Source organism: Magnolia sinica, chromosome 18 (assembly GCF_029962835.1).
Source record: "Magnolia sinica isolate HGM2019 chromosome 18, MsV1, whole genome shotgun sequence".
Taxonomy (NCBI): domain Eukaryota; kingdom Viridiplantae; phylum Streptophyta; class Magnoliopsida; order Magnoliales; family Magnoliaceae; genus Magnolia; species Magnolia sinica.
This window is the reverse complement of record NC_080590.1, coordinates 27,789,983-27,811,995: the sequence shown is the minus strand read 5'-3', so window position 1 is coordinate 27,811,995 and position 22,013 is coordinate 27,789,983. Positions and strand designations below refer to the sequence as shown.

General features: G+C 39.0%; 1 protein-coding gene across 1 annotated transcript in view; it reads left to right on the top strand.

Moving 5' to 3' along the window:
- The first annotated feature begins 17,502 nt into the window (after nucleotides 1-17,502).
- The window catches only part of LOC131232744 (DUF21 domain-containing protein At2g14520-like), a 54,466-nt gene continuing 49,955 nt past the window's right edge, over nucleotides 17,503-22,013 (top strand). The window contains exons 1-5 of the mRNA XM_058229210.1: nucleotides 17,503-17,802; nucleotides 19,378-19,454; nucleotides 19,536-19,619; nucleotides 20,255-20,368; nucleotides 21,670-21,756. Of these exons, the coding sequence (XP_058085193.1) occupies nucleotides 17,622-17,802; nucleotides 19,378-19,454; nucleotides 19,536-19,619; nucleotides 20,255-20,368; nucleotides 21,670-21,756 (543 nt within the window). The 5' untranslated portion in view covers nucleotides 17,503-17,621. The remainder of the gene's footprint in view (nucleotides 17,803-19,377; nucleotides 19,455-19,535; nucleotides 19,620-20,254; nucleotides 20,369-21,669; nucleotides 21,757-22,013) is intronic.

Here is a 22,013-nt window from a genome sequence, read left to right as displayed (position 1 = left end):
GGGTCAAGATGGCGTGGGAGAGACTTTTGCATTCGATGAACACAGTGAGGGAGAGGAGTGTGGGATGCATTGGGTGAACACGGCGAGGGAGAGGGAAGGGCGTGGTTTTTGGTCAATGGAGACAGCGAGGGAGAGGGAGAGAATTTTAGATTCCTCTGTGTGTGTGTGTAAGAGAGAGAGTGAGAGAGAGTTAAAAGAAAAAAAGAAGAAGACATTTTTATCATTTGTAAAAATATACTATGCTATACTTGACCATATCTGATGGTAGGTGCCAAAATGACTAACGGTTGAAATGGTAAGACGTAAGCCGATTGATGACTATATATATATATATATATATATATATATATATATATATATATATATATATATATATATATATATATATATATATATAAAAAATACTAAATAAGTTCAAAATTGAAAAATGAAAACTAGTATTTACTTTAGTAGAAATGAATTGAAATTATTTATTAACAATTGTCCAAAAGAATGACAAAAAAAAATAAATGTTCCCAACGCATAAGCAGTAGATAGTCAATATATGTTATGTTGAATAAAATGGCATATGTCAACTATGCAGTACGTAATCTCGGATAGAAAATGTTGGCACGCGGTGAAAAAGATACTACATATATGTAAAAGATATGAAGCATTTAAAGTTGTGCTTTCAAATGGATAAGCATGAGGTCTTAGGTTACTTATATGTGATTTTGTTAAGGATAAGAACGATAGAAAATCTACCTCAACTCATATTTTTCTATTTGGATGAGCAGATGTTTCTAGGTCCATTAAGAAATAAAAATGTCTTATCAGGCATAATTTATTACTTACAGCTTAGGCTTTGCTTTTGTCATGTAGATGAAACTCTTCATAAAGGATATGCGTTTGCATATACTCATCATGCTAGTTCATACTTGTTGTAATAACCAAGGTGCAATTAGATTAATACAAAGTAGAACTAATAGCTCAAAGGGTAAACACTTTGAAGTTCAATATTATTATATTCAGATTTTTAAAAAAAGATAAATATCATTATATTCAAGATAAGTAACTGTGAACTATTTATTTTTAAGTGATATGTTGTCGACCCATTAATAAAAACTATAGTGTGGAATTATTTGCAAAGATAAATACTATTATATTTGGAACTTTTTTAAAAGATAAATATCAATACATAAAAGATAAATAGCTATGAGTTATTTATTTTTAAGTGATATGTTGTTGACCCATTAATAGAAGTTATAATGCATAATTATTTGAAAATTAAGCAGGAAGGCTTAATGACACTTAGGGACACTTGAGCTAGTAAAAATATAAAAGCATTTGGAAAAGATGAAATTATGAGATGCGGATATGCAAGAGTGTGAAAAATCTTGTGATATGAATATAATACATACATAAGGGCAAACATGTGAATAATGAGTAAAACTTTATAGCATATTTAGCCATCATGGTCAAGTGAGAGATGCTGGATTAATGACCATAATACCCTCTTGATCTTAACCATTCATGGTGGAGATCCTGGGTAATCCTGATATTGGCTTGTTAATGAAACTCCTAATCAACTTGATTTTATAATATTATTATTATCAATGTTATTTATTTTGTAAATTATTTTTTAACCATTCAAATCATAATTAAGAAGAAGATTAATATTACCTTGATGACAATGTCATTTAACCTTGGGAGAGTTGATGATCCAACCATTACATTAATGGATCCGATTCTCTAAAAGGGGATTGACAGCCCCATTGCATATACAACCAGAAATCAAGAGAAAATTACAAACTGGTCTCTCATTGTGATTTCCAATCCTACTACAATCTTCTCCCCATTTAGGTAATAGTCAATAATTTCATTCTAATTTCTTTTATTTTTTTTTATTTTTACTTAACGATCAACAGTTTTAATATTCTAGATTTTCATTTTTGCTAGAACTTTTTTTTTTTCTTCAAGTCTCTTACCACAAGGTTTCATTGTTATAAGGATGAGATCATTGCATAAAATCGACATTAAGCTCTCTTTACTACATGGAAAACAGCCATAAGAAAATCAAGAGAGATATCTCTTCGTATTCTTTATTATTTCTTGTTATTAGCTTATGATCAATGGTCCAAATCTTTCAAATTTCATTGATATGATTTGTTGCCATTAAAGTAACAGCAAAAATAAAATCAATTAATGGCCAACTATGTATAGGGATGAACCATAGACTAAGTAAAGGACATGAGGGTCTCTCCGACTTTACTTTTAAAACACAAGTTGTCTTTTTCAGTGCCAGTGTATAAATGGACCATATCGATACATCCCTTGTTATTTGTCATAAATATTCATTTTGCTTGAGCTAGGCCGAGCACATCACATTCAGAATCAACTCCTATTTTGAGTAGCGCACAAAACATTTAAGTTCTATGAGACCTACCATGTTGTACATGTAAATCTACTTCATCCACCAAGTGAAAGGCTTATTTGAATTGTATCTAAAAATAATCTATTATTTCCGTAAGAAAAATTGAGTGAGCCACACTAATTAAAACAATGTAAAATTGCCCTTAAAAATGCATGCAATGTTGCCAGTTTTATATCTACTAATTTTTATTTTTATTTTTCCTTTAAAAGCACTTCATGACAGTGAGATGCACCTAACTGAAAGCTACACACCATGATGGGTCCACAAACAAACATATGGTTGGCATTCCATCTCCACCGTTCCCTGTGATTTGAGATCTGGATCTGGCTCATTTCCTTCCCAAAGCCCCAGAGTAGAGGATAAACCTGATGGAGGGTGTGGATTTTACGTATGCAACATGACGTGAGACCTGTAGAGCCTGGGCTGTTCTACGCACTGCATAAACAGATGTTGTAGAGAATTTCATCTGCCATTACTCCATTACCACCATAATTAATATTAACCTTCTATTTCCATTCTACCCATGTGGCCCATCTGATGAGCTGACTGCCTTAGTGCCTACTTGATGAATGGCCCAAAAATACCATTCAAGATAATGCAATGGCATTGCCCAATTGAAAAAATATACTTATTTTCAAAGTATATGTACATACGAATAAAAGAACGTACGATTGTGGTTTGTCGTCATACGTCACAACAACATAATCATCTTAATAAAATATATAATCACAACTACTAATAGCTGGACGCGGATTGCCTGCACCCGTTCCTGTAGTTGGAAGCTATGTGGGGTCCATATAAGTTATTTATGAACGGTTTGGATATCATATAAGGTTGGCTGCATGAAAGTTTCAACAGTGGACGTTTTCAGTTCTCATTGTTTCGTGTGGTGTGGCCCACGTGATTCTTAAATCTACCTGATTTTTATATGCCTATCTATTGTGGTCTTACAAAACTAACGGACGGAGTGGATTTTCCATGAGAATCTCTTTAGGCCCCACACAGCTTCTGACTACAGTAAGCTCCTGTTCCCCGTGGGCAATCCGCGTCCCCTAATTGCTGGCCCACCTGACTGACATCACATCCCAGAATCGTTTTGGTATTTTTTGTTTCTTCCATAGCATCCAAATCAATCAAAATCAATGGCAATGTCATTGAAAATTAAAGAATGTTAATCCATGGTTTTCCTGAAGAGCCACGTTATTTGAATAATGCTACATGGCCAATAATTCTACCGACCCACTTCAGCCGTGCAAACAACATCAACTGCTCCATTTAATCAAGTGATTTATATTTACTAAGAATATAAAAGTAGGTATGTTTCCGCGTCTTTCTGCAGCATCTCCACCGTACACCTGGCACACGTCCAACGCACACGGAACTGTTGATCTGGTGGGTCATATTGGACCATCGCCCCCCAATTATCTGTGATTTATTGTGGGCCTGGATTCAGTCAGAATTACAAACAACATAGGGGTCAAGATTTCAAATGTTTGATATCACAGCATTAAAAAAAATAGTGGTAAACCATCACCAGAGTCCTACGTTGGCACAGTTTAGATCTGGTGGACCACACGATTTTCAACTTAAAACCCAATTTTTTTTTCCATCGCGTCCATCAGATCTGGTGGGCCACACGATATCTTCAACTACGAACAAACTCGTAAACTTTTCAGGCACACGGATTGCACACTGACACTGCCAGTAGCGACCTACTAGACGGTGTTCTGTGGGCCCCACAATGATGTATGTGTTTTATCCATGCCGTCCATCCATTTTGGATCATTATTTGAGGGAATTATACAAAATATGAGTGCTATAAAAATCTCAGGTCGACCACACCACAGGAAAGCATTTGTAATTGAACGCCACTATTAAAACTTCCTACGGCACAATGTAATGTTTATTTTCCATTCAACCTATTGATTAGGTGACCTGGATGAAAGGAAAACACAAATATCAATTTGATCCAAAACTTTTGTGCCCCAAGAAGTTTTTAATGGCAAGCATTCAATAGCCACTTTTCATGTGTTATGGTCCACTTGAGATTTGAATCTGTCTCATTTTTTTCATCATGCCATGAAATTGATGGACGGCGTGGATAAAACAAGTAAAAAGCACCGTCTCACTACTAGCAGTGTTAGTAGGCAATCGTTCTCCAGTCTGCCTCCGGATGGATTTCGATCCTTAACCGTTACTATCAACCCCAAAAGAGGAAGAGATGAAGAACTGGATTGTGAAAGTGATCGAGATCACAGATGACAGAGATTGAATGGCACGATCGAGATTCGACAGTCCCATCTCGTTCCTCTTCTCGATCGGAAGGTGACTAGTAAAGAGAGTTAATGCTCCAATGTCCTCTACTTGTCCATTCAAGGCATCTTAATCGGACGCGGATTTTCTGCGAAACTTTCGTAGGAAGTACGGCTGCGCTGGGATGCAAGTTGGGCTCCAAGTTGGGGTCACTGTGTTGTTTATTAGAAATCCAATCCGTGCATATATTTTTTCGACCTCATTTTAGAACGTGTGACAAAAAATAAAGGGGATCCAAAACTCAAATGGGCTATAGGAGATGTAAAGTTTGGGAAAAGAGTGCTATAGTTGAAACCTTCTTAGGCTCCTCCTTGACGTTTATATTTCATTTAAACCGTTTATAAGGTCATTTTCACTAGGATGAAGTGAAAAATAACAAAAATTAAATTGATACAAAAATTTTGTAGCTATATAAATATTTTAACGGTTGTCACTAAATCCCCACAGTTTCCTCTCATGTGGCCCATTTGTGTTTTAGATGCACTTTATTTTTAGCCACGTGTCTAAAAATGAGCTCAAAAAACAGATGGACAAAGTGACTTTCTCACAAACATCATAGTGGGCCCCACTTAGATTAATTCCAAATGAACTTCTGGGAAAGGCTTTAGTAGGAAATCTGCATCCATCATGTGTATTATCCATCCTGTCCATCCATTTTGTCATCTTATTTTTTCCATCAAACAAAAAATAATATAAATCCAAATCTCACATGGATCACAACATAGGAAACAATGGTGACCGAGTGTCTTAGAAACTCTCAAGAATATGAAAGTTTTTAATTTTTTTTCAAGATGATATTTTATTTCCCCTTAGTCTGGGCTTGTGTGACCTGATTAACTGGTTGGATAGAAAATAAACATTATATTGGGCTTTAGGAAGTTTTTAACCGTGGGCGTTCAATCACCACTGTTTACTTGTGGCGTGGTCCAATTAAAGTTTTGAATTTGCATCATTTTTAGGCTCATGCCCTTAGATAATAATCCAAAATGGATGGAGAGCAAGGATAGAACACATACATCATTGTGGCGTACCATTCAATGGTTCACGGATTACATATGGACCTTAGTGATGGGTTACTAGAAGATGATATGTGGGCCCCAATGTAGCCGTCTTTAAAAAAATGAGGCAGATTCAAATCTTAGGTGGGTTGCACGTAAATAAATTAAAAATATATAATAATAAAAAGTAGTGACGATTTAACGTACAATATTATTGAAAACTTCTCTTAGCATAAAAGTTTTGGATCAAGCTAATATTTATGTTTTTTTTTTCTTACATCCAAGTTGGATGACATTACAATGTGACCTAGTAGCTAGGTTTTTAATACTCAGCAGTCAATCACTATTTTCCTATGGTGTTGTCCACTTGAGAGTTGGATCTATATCATTTTTGGGCTCATCCCCTTAAACAATGATCCAAAATGATTGGACGGCATAGATAAAACACATATGTCATATTGGGTCTACATGGCCCTGTCCAGTATGTATCCAACCCCGTCAATAGTTCTCTTAACATTCAGAGAGAAACAATTTTAATACTCTTCCCACGTATGATGGATGGTATGCAGTTACTTAGAAATTTTGTTACCCAGTGTAGATCTATCAAGAACCAAGAATCAGGCTTATTTGATTGGACGGTCAAATATGAAAATTATCCAACAGTCCTATTTTCACAAACAAAAGTACACAAATCAAAGCTTAGGAACTTCACTACATACTTTTTTCCTGTTGCGTGACCCACTTGAGTTTTTGATCTGTTTCATTTTTAGGCGAAGTAGTAACATGATCCCACAAAATGGATGAACCAGGTAGATTTCTCACGAACATCACTTGGAAGCTTCACCTTACTGGAAGTTCCTTCCGAGGCAATGTACGTCCCTAACGTGTCTCGCATACACCAAAGAAATCCTCAAGCGTCCTTTTCTGAATTTTGGTAAGATCTCGAGCGTCGTTTTCATATTGTCACCGTCAACAGAAATTCAAACATTTGTACTTGCATGGCATGCTACTGCCATGACGTGAGCCAAATAACAGGAGAGGATGCTGCCAAAAAAACAAAAAGGCCGATGGAGGAATTAACTGTCGGGAGTTATTTGATACTCTAGCAGACCGCAACGCTTGATACGCAGGCATCGAGAAATTGCACATGTGGCGTACAACTCAAATTAAACCTAATAAATTGTGGACCCGGTATCTATAAGTCACCGTCCCATGCCATTTTGGTCCTCTTAACAATCCTAACCTTTGATTACACTTATTTTTTGAAATCAGACCATTGGATATAGCTTTCAATTTTAGCCGTCCAATAAGCATTTACCAATCCCATAGTCAGATATTCAAATATCCCTAATTTCTTTTAGTTAATAATGCATCTAATAAACTGGAACACATAATTTGGACAGTTTAACTTGAGCCACATAAAAGCCAGGTATGCAATTTCTACGTGCCTGTGTATATTCCATCACACTCTGCCAGAGTATCAATGCTTCTTCTTCTTCTTCTTCTTGTCTTATATTAAAGTCGTTGCACCACAACGTGAATAATGTCCTGGCACGCTCGGTCTTTTACAAGTGGGCCCATGTTTCGTTGATCTCAAACCGTTTATCATGTGGATTCATGAGAGATTACTCATCCATTCATCCGGCGCATTTCCTTGACGGTCGCTACATTTTTTCCCCTCCATATTGGAGGGTTAGAAAACTCAATACAATTGATTTATGGCAAAGTCACCATCTATGATTGTGCCATGCAAACTAACAGTTCGAATGAGTGATGTGTGGGCTGTTGGAATTTTGGATATGCAAATTCAAAAGAATTAAATGCAAAAGAAAAACAAATAGAAATTAAATTTTTAAGTAAAAGAGAAACTAAGAGAAGCTATTGAATTCGAGTAGTGATGAAAGTCACTCGGCTTGATTTGTCATCTTTTAAAGTTGTCCGTAGTGCAACAAGAACACCAGACAATCAACTTCTAAGATACCCTCAAATATTATATTATCACACTGGTACGATCAATATACGAAGACCCGAAGTACTACTGTGTTTAAACCCTAATATAGGCAAAAAACGAGAAGCTTAGAGAGTTTAAACAGAACTTTTAGACTTTTCTTTGTAAGTTCTTGTAGGGAGTATGGTGTTTCAACGAAAGCAAAATCTAATCATTTCCTTAAAAATGCTAAATCAGCTCTAACAATTCCAAAAAAACATAAAAATTAGGAAATCTCTAGCAACTAAAAAAGCCCTTATCTTTTTGTTTTTCAAACTTGAATTTCCCCAAACCCACCTTTGATATAAGCTACTTGGAGCCACCATGATGTCCGTGTAACCCACTCCCTCAATCTAGTTTCAACCGCTTATGCTAAGACATGGGCTAAAAAGTAAGGCAGATCCAAGAATCAAGTGTGCTACTGGGGAGAGAAATGCCTATACCTTTCTAAGCCCACCGTACGTGGCGCAAGCTACGGAGGGAGCGGGTATAATGTAGATATCACGGTGGGCCCATGGAGCTCAAAATTACATGAGCGGAAGCAGATGGCGTATTGAGTTATGGCAAACTGTGTAAATTCTGTGGGGCATACTGCAGATGTATGTGTTTTAAGCACGCCATGCATCTTTTTTTCGATATTATTTTAAGGCATGAGCCTAAAATTGAAGCATATCTAAAGCTGGAGTGGACCACTCCACGTGAAACAGTGGGAATAAGGACTCCACCCATGAAAGCTTCCTATATGGCCCATATTGACGTTTATTTGTCATCAAAACTGTTCATAAGGTAAAACAGACAGTCATGGAAGAAGGGAAAACACAAATTTCAACCTGATCCATTCAATGGTAGGCATTCAATTCACACTGTTTTGTGTGATGTGGTTCACTTGAGAGCTTCTTAGGGCTAGGTGTTTACACGAACTGAGTTAGCTCGGTTAGCTCGCTCGACTCGACTCGAAAAAGCTTGATTCGACTCGGTTCGAAGCCGAGTTCGGGCCGAGTCGAGCTGATTTTTTGAGTTTGAAAAAATTTTGAACCGACTTCGAGCTTGCCCAAGCTCGACTCGACTCAGATCGAACCCCAACTCGAATCAAACTCGGATCAAAGTAGTTCGGTGACTCGACTATTTTGATATTGATGTCGCTCACTAAGTGTTTGGTGAAATGACTCAACAAAGCGATGGCTAGTGGCAAGGAAGGTATGTATATGAAACAAATACCAATTTTCCTTGATTTTGATGTTGCCTATGAGGTGTTTGACGAAATACTTGTAAACAACTGTTGTTATTTTACATACAGTGAGAAATTTAAAGTACATTGCATGTGTTTGTGAAAATGCCGCAGAGGCTCAATTTTGGCTTGAACTGGCCTGAGTTGTTGACTAAACTGAGCCGAGCTAGCCAGTTAGGCTTGAGAATCGAGCCAAGCTAAGCTCAAGCTGGAGTGAGCTAGTGGCTGAGTCGAGTCATGCTGAGGTCAACTACTAGCCAAACCGAGTCAAGCTGAGGTAAACTAGTGGTCGAGTTGAGGCCAGCTCAACTCAGTGTACACCCCTACTTAGGGCCATATTGATGTTTATTTGTCATCTAATCTATTCATAAGGTAAAATATGTAGGAGAATCGTCCGTGCATAAGTACCTCAATCTGGACTGAAACAAATGAAAGAAAATGAAAAATTCAAACAACCATGCACATGACAAACGATTTTTATATGAAAATTTTTTGTGGAAAAAATCACAACAGAGAAGATTATAGAGATGGAGAGAACTTACAACAAAAAACCCTAGCTTTCTATCTTTGTATGCTCTCAAAGCATGAAAAACAACAAAAAATTGTTACTCCTTCCTAATCCTATAATTTACCCTAAAGCATTCAACTTACACCGTGATGTGGTCCACTTGAGATTCATATGGCTTAAATTCTGGGCTCATGCCCTAAAATAAGCTGATAAAATGGATGGACCGCATTGTATAAGACACATACATCACGGTACACAATCTGCTTACAACATGAGCTTCTTTTGACTTAGAAATTTGCATCCCTTGTGGAAACACCCACAACTGAAACCTTCTTGGCTCACAAGAGAGGTCTTTGAGAGTGGACGATCAATCCCCACTGTTTCATGTGGCACACTTGAGTTTTGGATCTCCCTTGTGCTAAAATGAGCAGGTGAATTAGACAGAAAGAGGAGATGCAAAAAAACATGATGGTGGGTCGATAAAGCTTGGGTTTTCAGGGGCTTTCTTCAACCTCCGGTGATGGCCAGTGGCTTCCTTACCATTTATTGGCAAGTCACTTCAGTGCGTGTGACACATGGGCACTTGGAAGGTGAGATTCCCTTCCCTCATTCGGTATCTCACTCGTATGCATCCCGTCCTCATTCAATTCATCCTAACTGCCAATGAAAAACCTGTGCATTTCTTCTTCAGACAGTCGACCCAATCCTCTCTCGAGTGGACAAGGTGTTACCTGAGTAACAGCTTGGTGGGTGTTATCTCACTCGCATGTGTCCCGTCCTCATTCAATTCATCCCAACTGCAAATGAAAAGCCGATGCATTTTCTCTCCAGACAGTCGACTCAATCCTCTCGAGACTGGGCAAGATGTTACCCGGGCAACAACTTGGTGGGTGTTACCCTCATTCAGTGAGAATCTAACTCGCACGCGTCCCATCTCAATTCATCCCAACTGCCAATGAAAAGCCTTTGAATTTTCTCTTTTGATGATCGACCCAGTCCTCTAGGGAATGACAAGGTATTACCCAGGTAACAGCTTGGTGGGTGCTACGCTCATTCAGTGAGAATCTCACTGGGACACATCCTATCCTCATTCAATTCATCTCAATTGCCAATGAAAAGTCCATGAATTTTCTCTTTAGATAGTCGACCCAGTCCTCTCGGGAATGACAGGGTATTACCTGGGTAACAGCTTGGTAGGTGCTACGCTCATTCAGTGAGAATCTCACTGGGAAAAATCCCGTCCTCATTTAACTCATCCCAACATCCGATGAAAAGCCTGTGAATTTTTTATGCAGATAGTCCGCCCATTCCTCTGGGAGCGGACAAGGTGTTATCTGGGTAACAGGGGCGCGGATTAGATAATGAATGACGTCAGCAAGCTCTATGGGCTCCGCCATGATGCATGTGTAATATTCATAGCGTCCATCCATTTGGAGAGATCGTTTTATGGCATGATAAAAATAATGAGATAGATATAAAGTTCAAGTGGACCTCACCATAAAAAACAGTGGGAACAGTAACATCCGCCATTCAAAACTTCTTAGGGGCTACAGAAGTTTTCGTTCAAGCTTATATTTTTGTTTTCACTTCATCTATCTCTATGTTAATTTATGAATAGTTTGGATCTAAAAAATACGTCATGGTCAGCCCTATAAATGTTTCAACGGTGGGTGTGACTGATCCCACGGTTTTCTGTGGTGGGTCCACTTGAACCTTAGATATATATCATTCTTTTTCTAATGGCATAAAACAATCTCTACAAATAGTTGGACGGTATGGATATAACACATGCATCATGGTGGGGTCCACAGAACTTGGTGACGTCACTTCAGTAGCAGTTTGGCTACTGTCAGTATCTAATCCGCGCCCGGGTAACAGCTCGGTGGGTGTTACCCTGGTTTGGTATCTCACTCACACGTGTCCCGTCCTCATTCAGTTCATTCCAATTGCCAGTGAAAAGGCTACGCATCGCCTCTTCACTCGGTCGACCCAATCCTATCGAAATGTTACTCGGCTAATAGCTTAGTGGGTGTTACTCCTATCATGGACCCATATTAGTAATTTGTTGTATATCCACCCCGTTCATCCATTTCTCCAGCCCATTTTAATATTTGATATTAAAAATAATACATATCAAAATCTCAGATGGACCACACCACAGGAAAGAGTTATGACTGAGTGACTCACCATTAAAAATTCCTAACAGCCCATTGTAAGGCTTTCTTAATGTTTATTTTCAATCCAACCTGTTGATAATGTCAAGAATTTCTGGATGAAGAAAATAGAAAGTTCAGATTGATCCAAAACGTTTTTAGCCCACAAAAAGTTTTTAATGGTTATTCATTACTGTTTCTATTGGTATGGTCCACCTGAGATATTTATCCTCTTATGATTTGGGATATCATAATGAAATAAGTTGGAAAAACAGATGGACGGTGTGGATATACAAAAAATACATCAAGGTGGCCCCCACACGGTTAGGTTAACACTCACTGAGGTGTTACCAGGGTAATAGCTAATCCGCCGCCAATCCTTTCTCCCTCTCTCTCTCTCTCTCAAAACCAGAGCTCTTTCTTCTTCTGGTGGCGGCCCTGTAATAGCAGATACATCTCTCTCAAAAGAAGAACTTCTTCTTCTGCTGCTGCTGGTGGTGTTGTGATAGCAGATACATGCAAGAGAACGACGAGCCATGCTGCAAGCCCATGTTCTGGGTCTACCTACTCGTATGCATTTCCCTCGTCTCGTTCGCTGGCCTCTTGTCGGGCCTTACCCCAGGCCTCATGTCCCTCAGCCTCGTCGATCTCGAGGTCCTCATCAAGGCCGGCCAACCCCGAGACCGTGAAAACGCCGGTCTGTTTCCACCCCCTCACCCTCCCTCTCATTTTTCTAAAATCTGGCCGAAATTGATTTGGAATTCAGATGCATTGGCTCGAGCAGGTTGAATTTCGAGTCGATTCGCCTTCTTTTTAGCTGAGTTGCCGACCGGATTCTGGCTACTGTTTCAAATTTGAAAATGCATAAAGAGAAGGTTTATGCTGGATTTTTTTTAAAAAAAAAAAAAAAACAGATGGTGGAAATTTTGTGTTTGTGTAATTTTCTGGGGGGAGCTTTGCTTGGTCCGCACACTCTACGTGCAGTCACATGTGCCAGGCCTGGAACATGACATCGAAGGCACGGATCAGCTGGGGCTCGCCTTGTTGATAGATGATCTGGACCATCAGTCAGGCCAGTCTCTCTTTTGGTGATTTTTGAACCATACATGTATGGTCGACCAGAGGAAAGTTAACCAGCGTATTCTTTGGCAGGGTCGTCTAAACGATGCATTGTAACCTAATGTCCTAATTTTGGTATTTCAAAATAAATATATTTTTTTAAATAATAAAAAAATTTTGCTCTAAATTTTCAAAAAGCAATATAGTAATTTTGTCTTATAGTAGTGTTGGTTTTAGTTTCACATCGGATAGGCAATAAAAAAATAATAATAACTTTAGAAGATGAAAATTTTGCATAGGGCTTAACTTCTTCCGGAGGGCATATGAAATAGATTATTTGGGGCTATACCATCAGCCTCAACTTAAGCCAAAAACCACGCGCACGTGCCATGCTAGGCTGTGGACGTGGCGCCGTGGGATAAAGTGTGCGTGTGTGCATATAAATATACTTGCAAGCTTAAAAATTTTGTTGCCTTTTTTTAAAATTCCGTTTTGAAGTGGTTATTTGTTTTGATTTCCGAATAGAGTCAGAAGAACAAAAATGTTTCTTCTTCAAAAACCCAACAACTATGTTTGTTAGTAGGGGTGCGTACACACTCATTCGAAACAACCTTTTAAGTTTATATAATCGGCTTCTTTGGTTTCAGATTTAATAACAATAAAGTTCAATATTTCGGCTTTCTCTTTCTCTCGCTTCGAATCTTTGTGAAGATTTTATCTTTTAGTCTTTAGGTTAGACATACAGTGATGGTTTGGGTCTTCGTATATTTAATACATCGATGTAACAATATAACATTTGAGGGTATCTTGGAGATTAATTGTCTGGTATTCCTGTTGCAATATAAACATCGTCCAAAGAGAATAAATCAATTTCAAACCGAGTGACTTTTGTCGCGCTTCTGAATTAAATAAATTTTCTAAATTCCTTATTATTTAAATTTCTATTTTTGTATTTTTATTTTTAAATTTCAAGTTTCCATAATCACAAATTTACATATCCAAAAATTCCTACACCCAATGCATGGTTTGGATATTCCACATGCCTACCATTTTGAAGGCGTGGACGCATATAGGGATTAGTGCAGTGGACCATGCATGTGGGCCACTTAGGGCCCATTTGAATACTACGAAATAAGTAGTTTTTTTTTTTTTTTTAAATAAGTTACTTTTCTTAAATAATTTCATTTAGTTATTAAACTTAAGTAAGTAGTTTCTTTTAAGCAACTTATTTTTATAAGTTATCTTTTATTGCCCAAGACCTCGTGTTGAAACTCCTTAGAAGTCTACCCATAGGTGGTGAAATCCCACTATGGTGTGCATGGGTGTGTGTCAGGTGCGTGTGTTAAAAAAAAAAAAGGTTACCTTTTATTGCTTTTCAACTTACTAATGTAACTTATTTCCTTCATTTCCGTGGGGGCATAACAACTCAGAAAGCTATTAAGAGAGTTTGCTCTCTGTGGTCATTAACTCTTTTTAAGTTCATGAAATTGAAAAATCAATGGGTATATGATCTAATAAGCCACACATGATGATGACCCATATTAACGTGGCTCTATATGATGGATGATCCACATCAAAAGTTTGCCCCTAATGATAAATGACCCATATCCAAGGCGAGCTCTTTGGCTGGGACCCACATTATGGGCAACCCACATCAAAAGTGGGCTCCATGTGATGGGCAATTAATAATGGTAAGACTTACATAATGGATGATCCACATCAAGGTGGGCCTCATGCAATGGATAGTCCACATCAAAAGTTGGCCTAATGATGAGTGGCATAAGTAGCTTATTTAAAGTGACATATGTATGATCCCAATGCCCCCTTATTGTCAGCTTCCATGAAAGGTTGATGTAGAGCGGGTCGTGGACAGTTTCATGGCCAAGATGGATAAGAAAGGGCTCGGTCGACGACAGAAGTGATCTGGACCGTCGGACCTTAGATCGGACGTATCCCACAATCCGGAATGAGTTATCAGGCATAAAATATATGATTTTGGGGTAGAACGAGCTACTTTAGCCAACCAACCCTTCTATGCCAGCTTGCGTAAGCCGGATTTGCAGAATACCCCTGGATTGACGTTCGTTTCCTTATTTTAATTCCATTTTTACCATAAATAGTAAGTTTTAGTTTGATTATAACTCTTCATCGTTTGGGCTTTCAGAGTTATGTCCAACATGAAAAGTGCTTAGAATAATTAGGAGAATGGCTTGGTGAAGCCAAATAGGATACTTATTATTTTTGGCCGAAAACCTTGCGTACTAGCAGACATCACGACCAACTATAAATAGTAAGTTTACTATTTATAGTAAGTTACGAATTTTAGGAGTTTTAGTTGTAATTTGCTTCTGATTTCTCTCCCATTAGTTGGTACCCCTAGTTAAAGGGTTGTAAACTCATTTATTTCATTCATTAATCAATTTTGAATTTTATAAATTTGATTTCATATCTTACTTGCTTTCTTTCTCATGGATTTGAGAAGCCTCCCCGTGGATTTGAGAAGCCTCTGTGAGGAGTCAAGAGAAATTCTGTGGATTCAAAATAGTTATCCTCTCGAGGGAGATGGTGCTCGACCTCATCATGTTCATCCCTGCATCAAAAGTGGCTCTTGTTGCATCCCAGTTCTTGATCCTGAACATTCATAGGGTGGTTTCTACTATGGATAAATCACAGTAGAAGAACCTTATGGGTCGAATTGCATCGAATTGGCTGGTAAAAGAGATTTTTGGTGATGGCCATCATTGAACTAGAGAAGTTTCACCAATCAGGTGGGTAGGATCTGCAAAACGGCGTGATGTATGGAAAGCAGTCCAGCTGCAGTGTAAACTCTACAGGACTCACTGTGGATGTACGTGACTTATTCGTACCATCCATATCCTTTTCTAGATTATTTTAGAGCATGCGACTAAAATTGAAGCATATCCAAAACTCAAGTGGAATACACCACAAGAAATAGTGGAATAATGATATCCGCCGTTGAAAGCTTCTTAGGGCCAGATTAATGTTTATTTGTCAGTCAACCTGTTCACGCAGGTATAATAGACATGAATGAATGGAGAACGAAATATCAACCTGATCTAAAGATTCTGTGAGCCCATGTAAGTTTTAAATGTCAAGTGTTTAATTCACATAGTTTCCTATGGGGTGGTCTACTTGAACGGTTATGTTTCAAATTTGTGTAAAATGAGCTCGTAAAACTGATGAATGACATGTATAAGGCACGTACATCGCAATGGGCAGGATAAAACTTTACATGGATAATTCCTTTTAACGTGGGTGAGAACCCTGGCTCACCGAGATGATGAGGCCCTCAACATGGTGCCCACCTTGATGTATGTATCATGTATCCTCATGGTCTATCAATTTTTCCTCATTTTAGGGTAGTATTCCAAAAATGAAGTAGATACAATTATCAGGTGGACCATATACACGAAACAGTGGTGATTAACCATTAACGGGCTACAAAAGTTTCATCTCAAGCTATGTTTGTTTTTTCTCTTCATCCACGCTCATGTGACCTTATCAACAGATCGGGTGGCATATAAACATTATGGAAACATTAAGGAGTGCTCTAAAATGTTTTTAATGGTAGAGCATTCAATCACCACCGTTTTCTATGACATGGTCCACTTGATAATTGAATATACTTCATTTTTTGGATAATTTCCTAAAATGCTTTGAAAAGACTAATGGATACATAGTACATACATCGAGGTAGGCCCCATGGTGAGGGCGCACCATCTTGGGTGAGTCCCTACCGGATTAGGTGAGACCTCAAATCTCCGTTGGATTCACAGTTACGCACGTTTCCTGACGCCACACCGTCCAACTGTTGTGAAAGCTCATTTTAGGGCTGAACCCAAAAATGAAGAACGTGGACCAATCCACGGGAAAAGTAGCAATTGAATCCCCACCATTAAAAACTTCGTGGAGGCACAGGAATGTTTATTTGCCATCCAACCCGTTGACAGAGTCACCAAGATCTGGCTGGAGAGACCACACAAATTCCAGCTTAATCCAAAACTTTTGTGGCCCACGGCAAGTTTTTAATGGCAGATTACCACTGTTTCCTGTGTTATGCTCCACCTGATATTTAAATCTCCTTCATTTTTGGGATCATGTACTATAACGAGCTTTCAATGCAGATGGACGGCGTGGATATAGTCACATGTTTCACAGTGGGCCCCACAGTCAGGGGTCCTACCCACCTCCGTGGATCCGGGGTCTCACCTAATCCGCTGACCCTTCAGCATGTTACCCGAGGTAGACCTCTACGATGAACAGGCGGGATTCCCTTCCTCATTCGGCGTCTGACTCGCACGCTTCCCGACCTTGTGAGCTTTCGTAAGCCTAAGCGCGTGAATTATGCACGCGCCGCCAATTTTGCCAGCCTGGCATAAAAGTAAGGAATCTAGTCGTTCCATCACGAGGGTCGGAAAATGCTGACGTCCCAACCCAAGAATCAGGTTAGTGAACTGATCAGGTAGGACAAAATTTTAAAACAAATCTACGGCTGGAAAGCTTGGATATATTATAAACTCCATACATGATTCTTATATTTGGCCCAGTTAATGAATGAATTAGAACCCAAGGTCAGATCTACCTGATGAACGGCTTAGATATTGCAGTTGCTTGCTACACTTGAACGTATGGTGGCCTATAAATGTTTGCCGTGTACAGGCGCGTGACACTTGGAAAGTTCAATTCATGCCAACCGCCAAATAAAAAAGCCCGCGCGTCTCCTCTTCAGGTAGACGGGCGAGTCCTCTCTCTCTCTCTCTCTCTAAACCAGATCTCTTTCTTCTTCTGGTGGTGGTGCTGTAACAGCAGTCACATCTCTCTTTCTTCTTCTGGTGGTGGTGCTGTAATAGCAGTCACATCTCTCTCTCTCTCTCTCACTCTCTCACTCAAAAGTAGAGCTTCTTCTTCTTTTGCTACTGGTGGTGTTGTGATAGCAGATACATGGCATCGGCCGACGAGCCATGCTGCAAGCCCATGTTCTGGGTCTACCTACTCATAAGCATCTCCCTCGTCTTGTTCGCGGGCCTTATGTCGGGCCTCACCCTCGGCCTCATGTCCCTCAGCCTCGTGGATCTCGAGGTCCTCATCAAGGCCGGCCAGCCCGAAGACCGTAAAAACGCCGGTCTGTTTCCTCCCCCTCTTTCCCTCCCTCTCATTTTTAAAAAAAATCTGGCCGAAATTGATTCGGAATTCAGATGCATTGGCTCAAGCAGGTTGAATTTTGAGTCAACTCGCCTTTTTTAGCTGAATTACCGACCGGATTCCGGTTACTGTTTCAAATGTGAAAATGCAAAAAGAAAAGGTTTATGCTGGAAAATTTTTAACTGAAAGGGGAATATTTGTGTTTGTGTAATTTTCTGGGGGAAATTTGCTAGGTCCTCACACTCTACATGCAGTCACATGTGCTAGGCCTGGAACATGACATCCAAGGCACCAATCAAATGGGCTTGCCTTGTAGATGATCTGGACCATCAGTCAGCCCAGGCTCTCTTTTGGTGAATTTTGAACCATAGATGTGTGTTTGACCTGACGAAAGTTAACCAGCTAGCGTATTCGTGGGCAGGGTCGTCTACGTGGTGCATTGTACTTAATGTGTGGTTTGGATATCCCACACGCCTTTGATTTTGCAGGTGTGGAAGCATGTAGGGATCTGCATTAGACCATGCATCTGGGCCAGTTATTGTGAACTTCCCTGAAAGTTGAACTTGGTGCATACCTGTTCATGATCCTGAACATTCACTGGGTGGGTCCTACTGCGGATAAATCACAGTAGAAGATCCTCATGGGTCGAATGGCACCTGATTGAGCATTTGAATGGGTGGTAAAAGAGAATTTTGGTGATGGCCATCATTGAACTAGAAAAGGTTGACTGATCTGGTGGGCAGGATCTGTAAAGTGGTGTGATTTGCGATTATTGGTCCAGCTGTAGTGAGATCTACCCAATGAATGTCCTGGATCGTGGATTGTTGTTCCATGTGTCCAATTCGAGGGGATTGCGCTGTATAATAAAACTGATGCAATGGCTGAGGTTGGATTTTCGTTTATTTAATTACTGAATGAGTCATGACTGTCATGTGTGCAGAGAGTATTTTAAATTACATTCCGATGTGCTAGCTGAGGTTAGGTTTTCCTGTATTCAATTGCTGAAGAAGTCGTGTATGCAGAGAGTGTTTTAAATTACATGAAATCATGAAAGATCACATGCACCCCTGCTCATGTGCCAATATGTCGTGCGTGTGTCGCATCTGGGCTGTGCATAAGGTGGATGCTATAGTGAAGATCACCTGAAACAAAATTCAGGCCAGTCCATGAATTAGGAGTCCCATATGTGCATCAATTAAGACTGTTGCTATGTCTGGTTTAAATCGTCAATTATTTAGATACAGGGTGCTCGTGTGTTGATTGGACTGTCCTGAGCTTTGCTTTAGTTGATGTTCATGGTGGGGCCCACCTTATGCCAGACTTGGATCCATACACGCACATGACATATTGGCACATGATCTGTTGCATGTACATGTGAAATTCAAATCCAATGAATCGTGGGTGATCACTGAATCCAGTCATTGAGTAAACCAGGTTGAGTCTTTTAGTGGATCTGACCCACCTAGACAAAAAGTGGAGTTGGTATTTTGTTTAACATCTCCTCCTCTTTCTCATTCATATCAATTCTAAACTAAATTTAACTTTTCGTGGGCAGCTAAGATTCTGCCTGTTGTGAAGAATCAACATCTGCTCCTTTGCACCTTGCTCATAGGAAATTCTTTGGCGATGGAGGTATACATTCACTGCTTCTTTTTTGAATGTATGGTCTTTTTGGGCTTGTTTTTGAATGACTCTGGATTTCACTTTTTGTAGGCACTGCCCATTTTTCTTGATGCGCTTGTCCCTGCTTGGGGTGCCATACTGATATCTGTCACTCTTATTCTTGCGTTCGGAGAGGTACATTTTATCTGTTGGTTCCTTGCTTAGAAATGCTATTATGATGCACACTTAATGGAAATTCCATGAAGCGGAATCACCACCACGTAGAAAATGTGTGATTTGAGACTGCTTGATCTGCCTGCCTCATTCATCGACCATAGCCCAAAGTCCGCTGTGATTGGTTTAGCTAGTCATTCGGTCTTTGTGAGTTTTATCCATTCAGTGTGGATTGTTGCTTAAATTTTCCTCAACTTTGTATTAACCATCCATTTGAAGCCCACTGATCTGATCGCCCCATTTCCATTTCCTTGATAATTGCAGTATGGCCCATCCACATGATGACCCACTGAATCAACAGTTCATAGCATCTTTTAGACATGACATGCCATGTGTATGGTAGAGACTTTTCGGTCATCACTACATGAAACTCCATGGAGTTTTACTCATCAATCAACATTTCTCAAAATTAAATAGAATGAGATGTGGGTAATCTACATGAAACTCCATGAAGTTTTACTAATCAATCAACATTTCTCAAAATTAAATAGAATGAGATGTGGGTAATGGAACTGTTGAATGTGCTTTGCTCTTCTGATGGTCTTTTGTCCCGTTTGGAGAAGTTTGATGGGAGTAAATTGGCTGTTTATTTGCAGATCATCCCTCAAGCGGTTTGCTCTCGCTACGGACTGACAGTTGGAGCTAAATTGGCTGTGGTTGTCCGCTTGCTTCTTTTGGTCTTCTTCCCCATATCTTACCCAATCAGCAAGGTAGTTTGCTATTCTACTTATTTGGTAGAAATGCCATTGATATTGAAAAAGGAGATGTTATGCTTGTTGTCTTTATTATTATTATTATTATTATTAATTATTATTATTATTATTATTTTGTTCCTGTAAATAAATGTATGTCTATTTATGCGATGTCTGTTTGTTCTGTTCTTTTCTTTTGGTTCAATGATTTTAACCTCTAAAACTTGTCTGTTATGCACTTGCTTATATTAACTCAATCAGACATCAATCATTAGTTTTATTTCTATATTTGATCAAGTTGATACGTGCAATTTCATCTTCTTCGGGTGCTTGGAAGATGGGTTGAAATGCATTGAGATAGAAGAGGCTAGATGCTATTGGAGTTCAATGTTAACACATTCATCACAATCTTTCTTATCCTGGATCAATGAATCACATGTCAGGATCAAATTGGAATGTGTAGGAGCTGTGTTGTACTGTGGTTTCACAAGCTAATTTACTCTCCTTGCGTCGTTCATTGTTGATGTCCTGGCAACAAGAATAGTTTGGCTTCAGCATAGTAGGACAAGTACAAGACTTTCTCCTTGTTCATGGTCTTGTGAAACCAGGCTATGTGAGTCTGCAGTGTTGGTTGCATGCTGTTAGTGCTTTTGGTCTGTGAGTGCAGGTGCAATATTATGTATGTGCAGTTACCTCACATGTAAGCAACCAATCCAGGCACGCGAGTCAACATGCATGTATGATGTCTAGGTGATCATGGGTGTAGAGAAATCGATTTTTCCCATGCCATCACCATGTTATATATACATGTATTAATAGTTTGGTTTTGACTTGTGGGTGTGGTTTGAGGGAATGATCTCATTTCTCAATCAGAGCTTTTGACAATAGCAGAAACTAACTTCCAAATGGCTTTAAGCTAGCATGCTTTTCTGATGTGATTGAAATATCCTTGATGTCAAGGTGTAGCATTTCATCTTTTCTTATGGAAATGGTTGTAGTATGTTGCTTATGATCTTAATCATATCATCAATTTGTAACATTCTCTTTGGAGTTGCTTCTATTACACACATCTCTGCTTCTTCATTTCACCATCTTAATTTTCTAATTCATTGTAACCCTACCTTGGAGAGTCGGAGGACATTCTCAGTGTTTCAACATTCTTAAATGGTTTGTTTCGTCACACAACTATCGGTAGCTTTTCATCCTCATATGGTTTGGTGTTCTACACTAAATATTCTCGTTATTTGGCCTTATTTATCAATTTATTTTGTTAAAAGTTGGAATTGAAACAAGAATTGTGGGATTCCTATTGTGGGCAGTTACTGGATTGGATACTGGGGAAGGGGCACTTTGCACTTATGCGAAGGGCAGAGCTGAAGACATTGGTCAATATGCATGGAAATGAGGTTAGTCTCTGATATTCATCATCCATGGTCTTTTCTTTTCCATAAGGTGTTTACTGTTAACATTAGAAATCTCTCAACACATCCTTTTTCTCTTCCAAGACATCTTAGAGCCCTTTTGGATACCAACAAATAAGATACTTTTCTACTCACAGCAGTAGATAAGTGACTTATTTCAGATAAGTAAGTTTGGTTTATGATTAGTTATAAGTAACTTTTTTACTAAAAGTACTTAATCACGTCAGTTAATTTTTTTAGCT